Source organism: Phoca vitulina, unplaced genomic scaffold (assembly GCF_004348235.1).
Source record: "Phoca vitulina isolate PV1807 unplaced genomic scaffold, GSC_HSeal_1.0 scaffold2, whole genome shotgun sequence".
NCBI classification, from domain to species: domain Eukaryota; kingdom Metazoa; phylum Chordata; class Mammalia; order Carnivora; family Phocidae; genus Phoca; species Phoca vitulina.
In genome coordinates, this window is record NW_022589705.1 from 25,503,358 (window position 1) to 25,523,137 (window position 19,780).

Genomic DNA, 19,780 nt, shown 5'->3' on the forward strand with positions numbered 1-19,780 from the left:
ATATTTTAAGGCAGATAGGTATTTGTTTTAAAAGTTAAAAACTGAACAGGGGCTGTTTTTGATACACTTTTATATATATTTCATTTTTAAACAAGAAGGGGCTATCTCTTGGATTTTCACTGCTTAGACAGGGCCTATAATACATAGCAGACAATTATTTATAAAATGAATAGCATCTGGGAATTTATTCAATTCACATGAACATTTAGAGAAGGCTTCAGATCCAAAATTATAAAATTTCCTGTAAATTATACCATTTAGAAAATGAACATATAGCTATTAAAAATATATGTGAAAATTGTTTAATCATTTTAGAGCAGTCAAAATACAATATAAGATTGGTATCTTGGTGTTTGAAAGCAATCATTTTACCATATGCATTTTAATCTTTTAGATCACTCATTTTAAGTTGATGGTTAATAAGTTTTAATCAAAGTTGTTTTCAAACATTGTCATAATGTCACTTTGAAGAGTCATATCAATGGTACCAGCCATCTGTAGAAAGAAGGAAAAAAAATTCAATGTTACTTTTAAAAAATTTATGCCTTCATTAGAACTGTATAAAAATGATCACAACATTTGGAACAGATTATATAACATGAACACAATTTATTTAACATAACGAGTTTATGTAATTTTCTATTTCTCTTCAAATACTGATTTTTGTTAAATTATTGTTCATGTGATAAATAAAACTTAAAACTTACAAGAACACTAAGAACAAGTTTAACTTCTCCAAATAAGAGAGAAAACTCTCAGTGTTGACAGAATATTAATACTGACATGAACTGAGATTATATTGTTTCATTTATCTCTACAACCAACATAACACTAGACACATAAAATTATTTTCTGAATGGTCCAGTATCTCTAACTATTTGAGGAAACTATAATATGTAACATTAAAGCTACAGGCTTTCCTGGATTCTGCCACTTACTGTGTAACCTAAGGCAAATTATTTAACCAAGTTTATTTTATATATAGGTATTTATGAAAATCAAACCAAATTGCATGTATAACACTCAGTACAACATTGTTCATTAAATGCTAAAAAGGCATTAAAAATAGCTAAAGTAAACAAAAGTCTAATTAAGACAAAGGAAATAGGGGTGCCTAGGTGTCTCAGTTGGTTAAGCGTCCGCCTTCGGCTCAGGTCATGATCTCAGGGTCCTGGGATCAAGCCCCAAGTCGGGCTCCCTGCTTGGTGAGGAGTCTGCTTCTCCCTCTCCCTCTCTCTCTGCCCCTCCCGCCCCCCTGCTCACTCTCTTACCCTCTCAGATAAATAAATAAAATCTAAAATAAATAAATAAGGCAAAGGAAATAAATGTTTCTTATATTCTGAAGCCTTCTCTAAATGTTCATGTGATGGCATCCAAAATGACACCAACTATAATTTTTAAAAATGTTTTTTGCGGTACCTCAGTGGTGCGCAGTTGGTTAAGCATCCGACTCTTGGTTTAGCCTCAGGTCATGATCTCAGTGTTGTGAGATTGAGCCCTACTTTGGGTTCCGCGCTGAGTGTGGAGTTGGCTTGGAATTCCCTCTCCTTCTCCCTCTGGTCCCCCCCTTGCTAAAATAAGTAAATCTTTAAAAATTGTTTGTTTTTTTAAATCAGTAAATAGTAACAGCCCAGAGTTGTAGGTAAATGTGCCAATCTGCAACCAATTGGTTGACTTCCTGGATGAGAATCAGTATTCCCATTGGCTATGTGGGAGATGATTTGAAATTATGACTTATCTACCAAAAGGAAATTAAAAAGTTAAGTGTGACTCTTGAAAGCTACAAATATTGCTTTAAATATGCCATAGAAATAAAAAGATAAATTCTTAAATCATAACCCAGGCTACTTTCCTAATGCCAACTTAGGATGCCAAATGTCTAGCCCAGAGAGTTCCCCCAAGTTCTATTTTAACCCTCCAATATGAGAGTTGGATACACTGTCCTCATGTAAATATTATGTGATATATTCCTGTAAGTATCCAGACATACTGCAAAATCCTAATAATATGTAATGAAACTTGTTTTTATTTTAAAAGTACTTTATTTCAGACTGTCTTCCATCTTGAATAAAATCTGCATGTGTGGGATAATTACTGATACGGAACTGTTATTTTCTACACCAACTAACCTTTGATACCATGATTTACATAACTAACACTCCCTGCAGCTATCATCATAACCTAATATATACACCTCAACCATTCTCATTTAGGATTGAATACTTGGTCAAGGGAACTGGCATGAGGTGAATTCATGGAAGCTCTGCTAGGTGTCAAGTTATATCTTTTTCGAGTATAGATCTATAAATTAGCAGCAACATAAGAGTTTGTGTTGTCAAAAATGATAGTAGGCAGATCCAAGATCAGGTTGTTTGTTATCAAAGCTGCTAGATACAGTGTTAGTTACATTTCAGTGGATTCCAGGTCTAGACAAGTTCCAGAAAAGTGCTTAGGATATTAGAAATTATATTGGGTTACCTCACTGGGTTGTTAGGTAGCAAGTAAGTTGCTGAGAAATCACTTATCGGTGCCTGAAGTGAGGCCCTTGTGAGAACCAACAGGAAAAATTCCTAAGTCACTAGAGGAAAATACTTCTAGCTAAGTACTAATGAAAAATTATGAGCTCCTAAAAAAGTACAAGAAATATATAAAAAAGTTAAATTAAAATGTTTAAGTTTAGTTATTTAAATCTTTAGAAATTTCTGTAAGACCACATTGTTGTAAACTCTACCACATGTTACAACACTGCCAAATGCAGTTTATTTCTACCTTAGTATTACAAAATAAGAAGCTGACAAAACTTTTGTACATTATTCCTTAGTAAATTCATTTGTATTATAATCAATATACAGCCAAAGTCAATGGCTTTTTTTTCTCAAACTACGTTCCTGAATGTCCCATGAATTCCTGCATCTTTCCCAGGATCACAAAAATATCCAGGACCCAAGAAGGTAAAACTCAACATCTGGCATCAATGATTACCATATAAAGAAGCAGAAAAACATTTCCATAAAGAGACCAATCAATCAACTGAAACTACCTGGAGCTGACAGAGATCGCAGAATTAGCAGAAGCCCATTGAAATAGGTTATAATTGTATTTCATTTGCTCAAAAACTTAATAGAAATACAAAAAACATTTTTAAAAGACTCAAATTGAACTTTTAAAGATGACAGCTACAATGTCTTAGATGAAAAATACACTGGATGGAATTAACAGCAGATTAGACATTGAAGATTAGTGAATTGAAGCAAATTGAAAAGAAGAAAATAATTGTTTTATTATTTTATTTATTTATTTGAGAGAGAGAGCGAGCATGAGCGAGCAGAGGGAGCAGAAGGAGAGCGACAATCCCAAGCAGACTCCCTGCTGATTGCAGAGCCCAACACAGGGCTTGATCCCACAATCTGTGAGATCATGACCTTAGCCAAAATCATGAGTTGGACACCTAACCAAGTGGGTCACCCAGGCACCCTGAGAAAAAAAATTTGTTTAAATTAAAAGAGCATCAGTGTGGGACAACTTCAAGTGACCTAATAAGTGATTGCTCAAAGGAGGAAAAGAGGAAAAAGAAAAAATATGAAGAAATAATGGCCCCAAATTTTCCAAGCTTGATGGAAACAATAAACACACATCTCCAATAAGCCCGACAAAGTACAAAAACAACAGACAAAAACCCAGTGATGAATAAAACTTAAAAGCAGCCAGACGAAAGGCATGTTTTATACAAAACAAAGATACCAAATTTCTCACTGGAAACAAAGCAAGCAAGAAGCTAGTGAAGAACATCTTTAAAGTACTGAAAGAAAAAACACTAACAATCTAGAATTCTACATCCAGCAAAAAGTATATTTAAAAAAATAAAGGCAAGTTTAAAACACAAAAACCTGCACACAAGTGTTTATAGCAGTTTACTGTAATTGCTGTAAGCTGGAAGCAACCAAGATGTCTATCAATAGGTGAATGGATAAACAGTCATACATCCATATACTGGGAGTATTTATTCAGACAAAAAGAAATGAGCTATCAAACTACAAAAAGACATAGAGGAACCTTAAATGCATATTACTAAAGTGCAAGAAACCAATCTGAAACAGCTATATATTGTATGATTCCAACTATATGACATTCTGGAAAAGGCAAAACTATGGAGATAATAAACAGATGAGTGGTTGGAAGGGATTAATAGGAGGTATACAGGGGACTTTTAAGAAAGGGAAATTATTCTGATGGTATTGTAATGACTGATCTATGTCATTACATATTTGTCAAACCCATAAAAAGCACAACACAAAGAGTGAACCCTAAAGTAAACTATGGATTTTGCTTGATAGAAACTAAGGTTGACAGTGATGTATCAATGTGGTGTCAATACTGGTTCATGGATCATGGGATGCTGATAGTGTAGAAGGTTATGCGTTGATGGGGGCATGGGAGGAGTATGTGGGAACTCTTTGTATTTCGGGCTCAATTTTGCTGTGAATCTAAAATGTTCTAAAAGATAAAGTCTATTACTGATATAAAAAGGCCAAATAAAGTTATTTTCAGATATACAAAAGCTGAAAGAATTCATCACCAACTGACCCACACTATAAGAAATGTTAAAAGTCCTTTAGGAGAAACGAAAATTAATACCATTTGGAAATCTGGATCTAAATGAATGAAGAGTACTGGAAATGGTAACTACATAGGTAAATATAAAATTTTAATTTATTTAGAACTTTTTAAAAAAGATTTTATTTATTTGAGGGTGGGGGGAGTGAGAGCACAAGTAGGGGGGAAGGACAGAAGGAGAGGGAGAAGAAGACTCCCCACTGAGCAGGGTGCCTGATGCGGGGCTCGATCCCAAGACCCTGGGATCATGACCTGAAGGCAGATGCTTAACCAACTGAGCCACCCAGGTGCCCCTAAGATTTTTAAAAAGATAATTTGACTACTTAAACATTAGCATGTAAGCTGGGAGGGGAGAAATGGAAGTACACCACTGTAAGGTTATTCTACCAAATGCAAAGTGGTATAGCATTACTCACAGGAACACTGTGTTAAGCTAAAGTATGTATTACAAACCCTAAAGCAACCATCAAATAACAGTGTTACTGATAATAAGCCAATGAAGCAAATAAAATAGAATCATAAAAATACATGATTAGAAGAATGTAGGAAAAAAAGAGCTAACAAGAACAGAAAAGAAATAAGATGTTGCACTTAAACTTAACCTATCAATAATCATATTGAATGTAGTCAGTCTAAAGACTTGTATAAAAGGCAGAGATTGGATTTAAAAAAACAAAAAAAGCAACACCTCACCACATGTTGCCTACATGAAACTCACTTTAAATATCAAAATGCAGATAGGTTAAAAGTAAAAGGAGGAAAACATTTTTTACACCATGCCAATATAAGTTATACAAAAGGTGAAACGGATATGTTTCCGAGTAAATTTCAGAGTAAATAATATCATCAGGAATCAAGAAGATCATTTTGTAATGAAAAGGGGATTAATCAAGAGGACATAAAAATCCTAAATGTCTATATATCTAACAATACACTTTCAAAATAGATGAAATAAAACTGACAGAATTACAAGGATAAAAAGACAAATCTACAACTATATAATCATAGATGGCAATGCCCCCTCTCAATATTTGATAGAATAAGCAGGCAGAACATCAGCAAGAATATAGATAGGAGTCTTGAACAACACTATCAACCAACTTGGCCTGTTTTTACTCAACAGCAGAATACACATTCTTCTCATGTGCACACAGAATATTTACCAACGTAGGCCATAATGTGGACCATTAAAAAAGTCTTAATGAATTTAAGATGTTATATAGTTTTGACTACACTGGAATTCAATTAGAAATCACTAACAGAAATTACTAGCCAGAAAATTCCCAAATATTTGGAAACTAATATACTTCTAAATAATCCATGGATGAAAGAATCAATTCTAGTTTTTAAACATTATTTTCTGTATATCAAGACTCTTAAACATGTCAGTTTTTTTTCCTTTCCAATTTAAGATATAATTGACTTATAATACAAGTTAACTTCTTTATCTAGTGTTCAACTAAAACACCGACCTGGGATAGATGGCATAACTTTTGGCCACAATTTATCAATAGTTTATGGATTTTTCAAGAGTTAGTAACAGTACGTGATAAACCACTCTACTTATGTGCCAATAATGTTCCTTTGTGTTTATTACTACGTGTAAATTCATTCCATCTTCACAACAGGTATTATTATTCCCACTTTACAGACAAGGAAATTGAGGCACAGAGAGGTTAAATAAATTGCCCAAGCCCAAAAGTCTAGTAAATGGCAGAACTAGGATTTGAACCTACATATTCTAGTAGCTCCATGACCATACATTATGATTACACTCTGTGTCTCTAACTATAAAATATTTTAGGCTCTGATTTTAGAATTCTGTCCTCACTAAAGATGTAAATCCACAGTCACTGAAAACTACCCTGAATGTATCTTTGAACTTGTAGAAGATACTGCTCTGTTAAATCTTTCCTTAGTTAGATTTAGTAAACTAATATTTACTTACTGCTTCTCTCCTCCTCCGCTCTTGCTCTTTCTCCCTCGCTAAATTACGGTCTTTGAGAAGCCAGAGTTTGTATTTATCTTGAGCTTCCGAAGACTGCTGATGTTCTTTCTGTTCTTCTCCAAGGTACTGGTTTTGTGTCTTATTTGAAAAAGATTCTTGAGTGAAGCCAAGGTCCCTTAAAGAAACAGTATAGCTCAAAGTAGGTTTCAAGTTCCTTAAAAGTTTTCATTACAAAGATATGTTAAATTACAAATATAAAGCAATGTTTTAGATCCCCTTTTTCATATGTTATGATGTCAAATTTTGCAAAGGCAATCTATATTAACAAAGAGAATGTTATGGAAACTAACCAAGGTGTACTACTATATTCTTTCACACAGAATGGAAACATTTCTGGAAAATAATGATATCATCATGATTTAGTTATATTAGTATCTTTAATAGCTTAATCACTTGATAATTTCTATTCTCTTCAAAGTAGATGTTACTTGTCAGTTAAAAAATCAATAAAAATGTACTTTTTGCAATCGTAATTGGCTTTGTGTTCTACTAAATGGCTAAATCATGATCACTTGACAAAAAAGAAATGTATTTAAAATTACATGTCTACCATAGGGAATGGAGATTGCTACACATAATCAATGCAAGCAGACATGAATGAATATTTGAACAAATAAAAGGAAGTTGAGGGGTGCCTGGCTCAGTCGGTTAAGCGTCTGCCTTCAGCTTAGGTCATGATCCCAGGGTCCTGGGATCGAGCCCCTTATTGGGCTCCCTGCTCAGTGGGGAGTCTTCTTCTCCCTATGCCCCTCACCCTGTTCTTGTGTGCGCGTTCTCTCAAATAAATAAATAAAAATCTTTAAAAATAAAATAAAAATAAATAAAAGGAAATTGATAAATGAAAAAAAAAAAAAGACTATCTCCCAGCCTCTAATCCAGTAAGTTACAGACCTCTGATTTTCTTGACATATTTTTGGTTCCTTTGTATTCTGTTCCAGATGTTTCCGTATTAGTTCCTGTGTTCGAGCTTTTACTTCTTTTTCTATTGCTGCTTTTCTAAATTGGTTGAAGAGCTCATCTGAGGATTTCAGTACACCAGATGTTTTGACTGGTTTGCCTAAACTTTTCCAAGAGTCTGCATTCTTGATCTTTATATCCTAAAAAAATATTTGATTTAGTTTGTGTCTACAGATGTCAACCACATTTTGGAAGGAAAACAGTATTTTTTGACACAGTAATAGATCAAATTAAGATTCTAAGGCCTTCATATAATTTTATTAAATTATGAAAAATATGAAAATATGATAACAGATAAACTAAACTCATTAATCATCTAAGACCAAATTAAAATAGAATGCTTACCAATTATTTCAATTTAATGTACATATACAGTTGACCATTGAACATGGGGATTAGGGGTGCTGACACCTGCATAGTCAAAAGTCCATGTATAACTTCTGACTCCCTGAAAAAACTACTAACAGCCTACTGTTGACGGGAGGCCTTAACCAGTAACATTAGCAGTCGATTAACACATATTTTCTGTTATATGTATTATATACTGTATTCTTATAATAAAGTAAGCTAGAGAAGAGAAAACGTTCCTGAGAAAATTGTAATGAAGAGAAAATATATTTACAATACTGTATTGTATCGAAAAAACTGACTTATTATAAGTGGACCCAACAGTTCAAACCTGTGTTGTTCAAGGGTCAACTCTAACATAGAGTATGAGAATCTGCAAGGAATATAAAACTAAGTAAACCAGTCATGTAAAAAAAGATATTTATGGTCCCATATGAAAAATAAACCAAATATACAAATCATTAATAAGAGGCAAAGAAAGATAATGCCATAAGAATGGCACAGTATTTGTTGGGAACCCTGTGACATACCTTTGTCTTTCCTTTCTTAAAAAATTAACTGACTGTGACCACTCTTCTTAAATGAGTTCTATCATGATCTAGATCCATGCAACCCAATAGAAATATATGTAGTTTAAAATTTTCCAGTACAGGGGTGACTGGGTGGCTTGGTTGGTTGAGTGTTCAACTCTTGGGTTTCAGCTCAGGTCATGATCTCAGGGTCGTGGGATCGAGCCCTGAGTCAGGCTCTGTGCTTCCTGAGTCTGCTTGAGAGTCTCTTTCTCCCTGTGCCCCACCCCTTCTCCCCCGCACTCATGCGCACACACTCGCATGCACTCTCTCTCTCTCAAGTGAATAAATAAATCTTTAAAAAATAAAAAATAAAATTTTCCAGTACAGGGATTATATCTGGAAGAAGGCAGAATAGGAGGATCCTAAGCTCACCTTGCCACATGGATACAAATAGATAACATACACTTCAGTGTAAATAACCCAGAAAATGACCTCAAAGACTGGCAGAACAGACTCTACCCAGCTAAATATAGAGAAGAGGCCACAGTAGGGTAGGAAGGGCCAAGAGATGGTGGGGGACTAAACAGACCCATTGGACTCTCTGTGGGACTGTCTGTGGGAGGGAGGAATGCTGAGCATGGGCAGGGGAAAGAAACAGACACCCTAGGCACCAGGAAGATGAACCACAATATTTGGCTTTCAAAACCAGAGAGGCAGAATTTCATAAGTTCTTACAATCAGCAGGTCTTTAACACTTGGAACATTAAAACTCAGAGGTCTCTGTGGGAGAACTGGGAGAGTACAGTCCAAGTCCTTAAAGATGAGTACAACAAACAGCACTGTGGAGATACAGCAATAGAAGCACCAGTTTGAAAAACACCTGGTGTGTATATATATATATGGGAGGGAGATTTGTTTACTCATCACAGAGTGTGTGCTTGAGATGAGTTAGAGGGGCAGGAATCAATGACAGACTTTTCCAGGAACAAAGGAGTTGGTCTGTACCATTTCCCCTCCCCTCACCCCCAGCTTAGACACCGGAACCAGCATGACCACAACATTCTCCACATAACTTGCTAACACCCCTCGCTCTGCCCCCATGCTTCTGCAAACCTGCACCCTAAAACCCAGCTTGCCTTGATCCCAGTCCAGTGAACTTATGTGGCTCTTGCTGGCACCATGCCCTGCCTTGCATTCTCCTGTGTACCTGCCCCCTCCAATATGCCCTTGGCAGAAGACAATACAAAGTGATGCCACAAGCCTGGCAGTGTGCAAGCAGCCCTGACAGAGACCAGTACCACTCCAAAGTGACCACTGCCCTGGGGAGAGGGGAAAATAAACACACACACACCAGTCCAACTGCAGCCCCAGCCATGGGCTGGGGCCAGACATCTAGTCTGGCTGCAGGACCCAACCACCAATGAAAGCTCATCAGGGCAAAACACAGGGAAAGCACCCAGCAGTTCTATGCTACTGCCTCTATGGCAAATGCCTGGTCTGACTCAACTCAAACCTGAGGCAACCGAAGACTCGCTCACTAACAAACTGGAACCAAATCCTGCCTACAACAGGCAAAGTGAGCCATTGCAGATAACTGGACTGAAGGCAAATGTCACTTAGCCATAACTGTAGGCCCTATATAATGCATATAGGAGACACCCCTGAAATGCCAGTTTCTGGTGAACAGGAGACACTGCACTGCAGAGCACTACAGGACCTCTTTTTCAAAAGCCCATTACTTTCAAGTGAAGGAGATGTAGCTGACTTTCATAATACAAAGAAACAGACAGAATTAGACAAAATGAGAAGAAAGAGGAATATGTCCCAAATGAAAGAACAGGACATAGGAAGAGACCTAAAATGAAACAGGTAAGTAATACGACTGATTGAGCATTTAAAGTATTGGTCATAAAGATACTCACTGGATTTCAGACAAGAGTGAAAGACCTCAGTGAAACCATTAAGAAAGAGAGAGAAAACATAAAAAAAGGAACCAACCAGAGAAGAGGAACTCAGTAAGTGAAATTAAAAATAAACTAGAAGGAAGAAATAGTAGGCTAGGGGAATCAAAAGAACAGATCAGCAACCTGGAGGATAGAGTGATGGAAAACAAGCTGAAAAGGAGAGAGACAAAAAAAATAGTAATAATAAAAGATGAAACGAGACTTAAGGAACTCAGCAATACCCACCAAGCATAATAAAGAATAATAAAGAAAAGAGACAGAAAAGTGGGGAGAAAATTTATTTGAAGAAATATAATTGAAGAAATAATAACTGAAAACTTCCCAAATATGGGGAAGGAACCAGAAATCCAGATCCAGGAGGCACAGGGAGCCCCCAACAAAATCAATCCAATGAGGTCCATACCAAGACACATAGTAATTAAAATTGCTTTTAAAAGCTTCAGGAGAAAAGAAAACATACAAGAGAAAACCCCATAAGGATATCAGCTAATTTTTCAGCAGAAACTATACAGTCAAGAAGAAAGTGGCATGATATATTCGACATGCTGAAAGAAAAAAACATCTGCAATCAAGAATACTCTATCCAACAAGCCTATCATTCAGAAAAAGGAGAGAGAGTTTCCCAAAGAAAAGTTAAAGGAATTCATCACCACTAAACCAGCCCTGTGAGAAATATTAAAAGGGACTCTTTTAGTGGAAGGAAGACTGTAAGTAGGAGTAAAAAAAATAGGAAGCACAAAAGCAGTCAAATTAAGTATAGTTATAAAAATCAGTCAAGGGATTCACAAAATAAAAGGATGTAAGGTATGACACCATATACCTAAAACTTAGTGTTGTGGGGAGGTGGGGATGGAGAGGAGTAAAGAACAGGTTCAGCCTAAAGGACCATCAACTTAATATACACTGCTATATGCATAAGATGTTATATACAAACCTCATAGTAATGAAAAATTAAATACCAGTAATAGATATGCAAAAAAATAAAGAGAAGAGAATCCAAGTCTATCCCTAAAGAAAGCCAGCAACCATGCGAGAAGAGAACAAGAAAAATCAGGAACAGGGAAGACCTACAAAAATAACCATAAGACAAGCAACAAAATGGCATCAAGGCCATACCTATCAATAATTACTTTGAATGAAAATGGACTAAATGCTCCAATCAAAAGACAAAGGGTGATGGAATGGATATAAAGGAGCAAGACTCACCAATACGCTGTCTCCAAGAGATTAATTTCATACTAAAGACACATGCAGATTGAAAGTGAAAGGATGGAAAATCATTTATCATGCAAATGGAAGAGAAAGGAAAGTCGGGAGCAATACTTGTATTGGACAAAACAGACTTTATTTTTTTAAATTTTTTAAAATTTAGTGTGGTATATTTCTTGCAATAGATTCCTATACAGCAGTGGTTCTCAAAATGTGATCCATGGATCCTTAAAGGTCCTGAGACATTTTTAGGGGGTCCACAGGATCAAAACTGTTTCCATAATAATACTGAGACATTATTCACACCGTTTTCACTGTGTTGACATTTGCCCTCATGGTACGAAAGTAATGGTGGGTAAAACTGCTGGTCATGAAAACATCGCAATTAGTTACCTCAAACTGTACAAATAGTCATTAGTCATCGTATTCTTTACTGCCACACATTTTCAGTGTGAAAAAAAATCCACTGTACTTAATATTCCTGTTGAAGCTATAGTTATTTCATTAAATGTCTACCCTGTAATGCCCCTCTTTTATTTTTTAATTTTTAATTTAAAATTTTTTTATTAACAAATAATGTATTATTTGTTTCAGGAGTACAGGTCTGGGATTCATCACTCCTACACAATACACAGCACTCACCACAACACATACCCTCCAAAATCCATCATCCAGCCCCCCTATCCCTCCCACCCGCCCTCCACTCCAGCAACCCTCTGTTTCCTGAGACTAAGAGTCTCTTATGGTTTATCTTCCCCCTCTGGTTTCATCTTGTTTTATTTTTTCCTCTCTTCCCCTTTGATCCTGTTTTGTTTCTTAAATTCCACATAGGAGTGAGATCATATGATAATTGTCTTTCTCTGACTTATTTCCCTTAGTATAATACCCTCTAGTTCCATCCACATCATTGCAAATGGCAAGATTTCGTTTTTTTTGATGGCTGGGTAATATTCCATGGTATACATATACCACACCTTCTGAATCCATTCATCTGTTGATGGACATCTGGGCTCTTTCCATAGTTTGGCTATTGTGGACATTGCTGTTATAAACATTGGGGTGCAGGTGCACCTTTGGATTACCACATTTGTATCTTTGGGGTAAATACCCAGTAGTGCAATTGCTGGGTCGTAGGGTAGCTCTATTTTCAACTTTTTGAAGAACTTCCATACTGTTTTCCAGAGTGGCTGCACCAGTTTGCAGTCCCACCAACAGTGTAAGAGGGTTCCCCTTTCTCCGCATCCTTGCCAACATCTGTCATTTCCTGACTTGTTAATTTTAGCCATTCTGACTGGTGTGAGGTGGTATCTCATTGTGGTTTTGATTTGTATTTCCCTGATGCCGAGTGATGTTGAGCACTTTTTCATGTGACTGTTGGTCATTTGGATGTCTTCTTTGCAGAAATGTCTGTTCATGTCTTCTGTCCATTTCTCGATTGGATTATTTGTTCTTTGGGTATTGAGCTTAAGTTCTTTATAAATTTTGGATACTAGCTCTTTATCTGATATGCCATTTGCACATATCTTCTCCCATTCCATAGATTTTCTTTTAGTTTTGTGGACTGTTACCTTTGCTGTGCAGAAGCTTTTTATCTTCATGAAGTCCCAATAGCCCAATAGTTCATTTTTGCCTTTGCTTCCCTTGGCTTTGGTGATGTTTCCAGGAAGAAGTTATTGTGGCTGAGGTCGAAGAGGTTGCTGCCTGTGTTCTCCTCAAGGACTTTGATGGATTCCTGTCTCACATTTAAGTCTTTCATCCATTTTGAGTCTATTTTTGTGTATGGTGTCAGGAAATGGTCCAGTTTCATTCTTCTGCATGTGGCTGTCCAATTTTCCCAATATCATTTGTTGAAGAGACTTTTTTCCATTGGATATTCTTTCCTGCCTTGTCAAAGATGAGCTGACCATAGAGTTGAGGGGCCATTTCTGAGGTTCTCTATTCCGTTCCACTGATGTGTCTGTTTTTATGCCAGTGCCATGTTGACTTGATGATTACAGCTTTGTAATAGAGCTTGAAGTCCAGAATTGTGATGCCACTGGCTGTGGTTTTCTTTTTCACCATTCCTTTGGCTATTTGGGGTCTTTTCTGGTTCCATACAAATCTTAGGATTATTTGTTCCAGCTCTGTGAAAAAAATTGATGGTATTTTGATAGGGATTGCACTGAATGAATAGATTGCTCTAGGTAGCATAGACATTTTTGTGTGTGTGTGTAATTTTTAAAATATTTTTTATTATAATCTTTTTTTATTATGTTCAGTTAGCCAACATATAGTACATCATTAGTACTGTGTTGAACAGCAGTGGTGATAGTGGACATCCCTGCTGTGTTCCTGACCTTAGGGGAAAAGCTGTCGGTTTTCCCCATTGACAAGAATATTCGCTGTGGGTTTTTCATAGATGGCTTTTAAGAAAGGATGCTGTACTTTGTCAAATGCTTTTTCTGCATCTATTGAGAGGATGATATGGTTCTTGTCCTTTCTTTTATTAATGTAGTGTATCACATTGATTGATTTGCAGATGTTGAACCAACCTTGCAGCCCAGGAATAAACTGCACTTGGTCGTGGTGAATAATCCTTATAATGTACTATTGGATCCTACTGGCTAGTATTTTGGTGAGAATTTTTGCATCCACGTTCATCAGGGATATTGGTCTGTAATTCTCCTTTTTGGTGGGGTCTTTGTCTGGTTTTGGGATCAAGGTAATGCTGGCCTTATAAAATGAGTTTGGAAGTTTTCTTTCCATTTCTATTTTTTGAAACAGTATCAGAAGAAAAGGTATTAATTCTTCTTTAAATGTTTGGTAGAATTCCTCTGGGAAGCCATCTGGCCCTGGGCCTTGTTTGTTGGGAGATTTTTGATTACTGCTTCAATATCCTTGCTGGTTACGGGTGGACAAAACAGACTTTAAAACAAAGACTGAAACAAGAGACAAAGGACACTATATAATCATAAAGGTAACAATTCAACAAGAAGATATAACAATTGTACATATTTATGCACCCAGCATGGGAGCACCCAAATACATACAGCAGCTAATAACAAAATAATCAATAGCAATACAACATAGTAGGGGACTTTAACACCCCACTTACATCAAGGATAGATCATCCAAACACAAAATCAACAAGGAAACAGTGGCTTTGAATTACACATTGGATCAGATGGAGCCAACAAGATATATTCAGAACATTCCATCTTAAACCAGCAGAATACACATTCTTTTCAAGTGCAAACACAGCACTCTCCAGTACAGATCACATGTTAGGCCACAGAATAAATCTCAACAAATTCAAAAAGATCAAAGTCATGTCCTACATCTTTCCTGACCAAAACATTATGAAACTAGCAGTCAACCACAAGAAAAAATCTGGAAAGAACACAAATACATGGAGGTTAAACATCATGCTACTAAACAATCAATGTGTCTACCAAGAAATCAGAGGAAATCAAAAAATGTGTAGAGACAAATGAAAATGAAAACACAATGGTCCAAAATCTTTGGGATGCTAAGAGGGAAGTTTTTAGCAATACAGGCCTACTTCCAGATGCACAAGAAATCTCAAATAGACAACCTAACCTTACACCTAAAGAAGCTAGAAAAATAACGACAAACAAAGCCTAAAGTCAGCAGAAGGAAGGAAATGATAAAGATTAGAGGAGAAATAAATGAAATAGAAACTTTTCCCCTAAGATCAGGAAAAAGACAAGGATGTCCACTCTCACCGCTTGTATTCAACACAGTTGGAAAGTCCTAGTATTGTAACAATCAGACAAGAGAAAGAAATAAAAGGCATCGCCATTGGTAAGGAAGTAAAACATTCACTATTTGCAGATGACATGATACTATATTTAGAAAACCCCAAACACTTCACAAAAAAAACTACTAGAAATGATAAATGAATTCGGTAAAGTCACAGGGTACAATAAAATCAATATACAAATAAAACTCAATATACAGAAATCCATTGCATTTCTATACACTAATAATGAAGTAGCAGAAAGAGAAACTAAGAAAACAATCCCATTTACAATTGCACCAAAAATAGTAAGACATCTTAGGAATAAACTTAACCAAGGAGGTGAAAGACATGTACTCTAAGAAGTATAAAATACTGATAAAAGAAACTGAAGATGACACAAACAAATAGAAAGGTATTTCATGCTCATGAATTGGAAGGAAATATATTGTTGAAATGTCCACACTACCCAAAGCAATCTACAGATTTAATGCAATCCCTATGAAATATTAACAGCATTTTCCACAGAGCTAGAAAAATAATCCTAAAATTTGTATGGAACCAGGGGTGCCTGGGTGGCTCAGTTGGTTAAGCATCTGCCTTCAGCTCAGGTCACAATCCTGGAGTCCCGGAATCGAGCCCCTCACTGAGCTCCCTACTCAGCAGGAAGTTGGCTTCTCCCTCTGCCCCTCACCCCACTCCTGTTCTCTCTCTCTCCCTCTCTTGCTCTCAAATAAATAAAATCTTTATAAAAAAAATTTGATATGGAACCAAAAAGATCCCAAATACCCCAAGCAATCTTGGACAAGAAGAACGAAACTGAGAGTATCACAATCCCAGGTTTCAAGATATACTATTAAGCTACAGCAATTAAAACAGTATGGTGCTGACACAAAAACAGACACAATGGTCAATAGAGCAGAATATAGAGCCCAGAAATAAACCCATGATTAATCTTTGAGAAAGGAGGCAAGAATATGCAATGGGAGAAAGACAGTCTCTTCAACAAATGGTGTTGGGAGAACTGGACCACTTTCTTACACTATACACAAAAAATAAACTCCCAAAATGGATTAAAGACCTAAATGTGAAACCTGAAACCATAAAAATCCTTGGCAAGAGCATAGGCAGTGATTTCTCTAACATCAGCCACAGAAACATTTTTCTAGAGATGTCTCCTGAGGCAAGGGAAACTAAAGCAAAAATAAACTATTGGAACTATACAAAAAATAAAAAGCTTCTGCACAGTAAAGGAAACAGTCAACAAAACTAAAAGACAACCTACTGAATAGAAGATATTTGAAAATGACATATCCAGTAAAGGGTCAGTATCCAAAATATATAAAGAACTTACACAGCTCAAATCCAAAAAACCCCTAAATAATCACATTTAAAAAGGGACAGAAGATATGAACAGACATTTCTCCAAAGAAGACATCCAGATGGCTAACAGACACATGAAAAGATCCTCAACAGCACTCATCATCAGTAACATGCAAATCAAAACCACAATGAGATATCACCTCATATCATGTCAGAAGTGCTAAAATCAAAAACACCAGAAACAACAAATGCTGGTGAGGAATAGAGAAAAAGGGATCGTTGTGTACTATTTTTGGCAGAGATGCAAACTGGTACAGCCACTGTGTAAAACAGTATGAAGGGTCCTCGAAAAAATAAAAAACAGAACTACTCTATATTCCAGCAATTCCATTACTGGGTATTTACCCAAAGAGTATGAAACACTGATTCCAAAAGATGAATGTACCCCTATTTTTACTGCAGCATTATTTACAATAGCCAAGTAGTGAAAGCAACCCAAATGTCCACTGATAAATGGATGGATAAAGAGGTGATATATATATTATATATAATATTCCATTATAGATATGTTATATATATCTATTATATATATATATCATATGTGAAATCACTCATATGTGGAATTTAAGAAACAAAACAAAGAAAAAAAGAGACAAACCATAAAAACAGACTCAACTATCGAGAACAAGCAGATGATTACTAGAGGGGAGGTGGATAGGGGGATGGGTAAAATACCTGAGGGAGATTAAGAGTACACTTATCATGATGAACACTGAATAATGTGAATTGTTGAATCACTACATTGTACACCTGAAACTAATAACAACATGTATGTTAACTATACTGGAATTAAAAGTAAAAAAAAAAAATCTGCCAGTATATTAAAAAGTTAAAAAAAAAAATTGTAACATTTTATGTATTTACCCAAATATACCCAAAGCATTATTATTTCAATATGCACCAAGTGTAAAGTTTGAAGATAATTTTATATTTTTTATAAACCTTCCAAATTGGTGTTTATTTTATATTTATAGCACATCTCAATTTGAATGCTAAATTGATTAGAAACAATTGATTTACAATCACATTTCATAAAATGTACAGTTGAAAAAGTAGATATGCACAATCAAGCTATTATTCCAAACATACTTAAGTTTTCCAGTAACTCAACTGAGTATCAGTTTTGAAAGTTGATTTAAAAATAAGGTTTAAAACTCAGTTCCTCAGTTGCACAAGCCACATTTCAAGGGCTCCATAACCGTATGTGGTTAGTGGCTACCATATTGGACACTGGACAATGCAAAGTCTAGAAGGTCCTTCTAAGAGTTAAACTGCCACATTCTCCAGTACAGATCATGTGTTATACCATAAAACAAGTCTGAATAAATGTAAGAGATCTGAAATTATATCAAGCATTATTCCTGACCACAATAGTATGAAACTAGAAATCAATTACAAGATTAAAACTGGAAAATTCACAAATATGGACATTAAACAACATGCTACTACTGAACAACCAATGGCTCAAGGAAGAAATAAAAAAACTAAATATCTTGAGACAAATGAAAATGGAAATACTACATACCAAAATATATGAGATATAGCAAAAGCAGTTTAAGAGGGAAGTTTACAGTGATAAATGCATACATCATGAAACAAGAAAGATCTCACATAACCTAACTTTATAACTCAAGGAACTAGAAAAAGAAGAACAAAGCCCAAAGTTAGTAGAAGGAAGAAAATAACAAAGATCAGGGCAGAAATAGTTTTCTAAGACAACAGAAAAGATCAATGAAACTAAAAGCTGATTTTTTGAAAAGATAAAAAAAAATAGACAAACCTTTAGCTAGACTCACCAAGAGAAAGAGGATTCAAATAAGTAGAATCATCAATGAAAGAGATATTACAACTGATACCACAGAAATACAAAGATAAGAGACTAATATGAACCATTATATGTCAATGAAATGAACCTGGAAGAAATGGATCAATTCCTAGAAACATACAATCTCCCAAGACTGAATGATGATGAAACAGAAAATCTGAACAGACTGATTACTAGTGAGGACACTAAGTCAGTAATCAAAAGCCTCCAAAACACCAAAAATCCAAGAACAGATGGCTTCACATTTAAAGACTATCAATCCTTCTCAAACTCTCCCCAAAAAGAGGACAGGAACTCTTCCAAATCCATTTTATAGCCAGCATTACCCTGATACCAAAACCAGGTAAGGACACAAGAAAATTATAGGCCAATATCCCTGATGAACATAGATATAAAAGTCCTCAATAAAACATTAGCAAACCCAATTCAACAATACATTAATGGGATCATACACTACAATCAAGTAGGATTTACTCCAGGGATGCAAGGATGGTTCAACATCCACCAATCAATACAATATACCACATTAATAAAATGAAGAATAAGAATCATATGATTATCTCAATTGATACAGAAAATGCATGTGACAAAATTTATTTATTTGAAAGAGGGGGGAAGGGCAGAGGGAGAGAGAAACCAAGTAGACTCCGTGCCAAGCACAGAGCCCAATGTGGGGCTTGATCCCATGACCCTGAGATCACAACCTGAGCCAAACCCAAGAGTCAGACGCTTAACCAACTGTGCCGCCCAGGTGCCTCAACAGCTTTTTATATGATAAAAACTCCCAATAAAGTGGGCATAGAGGTAAGGTATCTCACATAATAAAAGCTATATATGACATGACCCACAGCTAATAACATACTGAACAGTGAAAAGATGAAAGCTTTTCCTCTAAGATCACGAACAAAATAAGGATGCCCCCTCTTGCCAATTCTATTCAACACAGTATTTTAAGTCCTAATAAGAGCAATTTGGCAGGAAAAATAAATAAAAAGGACTCAAATCAGAAAGAAGTAAAACTGTGAGTATTTACAGATTACATGATAGTATATATAGAACCTTATAGGCTCAACAACAATAATAAAACCCTATTAGAACTATTAAGTTCAGTAGAGTACAGTAATAACAATAGTATGGTATTGATCTAAACATAGATACATAGTTCACTAGAACAGAATAGAGCCCAGAAATAAAATCACACAAATTTGGTCCATTAATGTA

General features: G+C 35.7%; 1 protein-coding gene across 1 annotated transcript in view; it reads right to left on the minus strand.

Annotated features, from left to right (window-relative positions):
- Positions 1-426: 426 nt before the first annotated feature.
- Positions 427-19,780, minus strand: part of BRDT (bromodomain testis associated) — a 62,806-nt gene continuing 43,452 nt past the window's right edge. The window contains exons 15-17 of the mRNA XM_032416192.1: positions 7,514-7,719; positions 6,563-6,737; positions 427-495 (exon numbers count right to left, since the gene is read on the minus strand). Coding sequence (XP_032272083.1) covers positions 427-495; positions 6,563-6,737; positions 7,514-7,719 — 450 coding nt within the window. The remainder of the gene's footprint in view (positions 496-6,562; positions 6,738-7,513; positions 7,720-19,780) is intronic.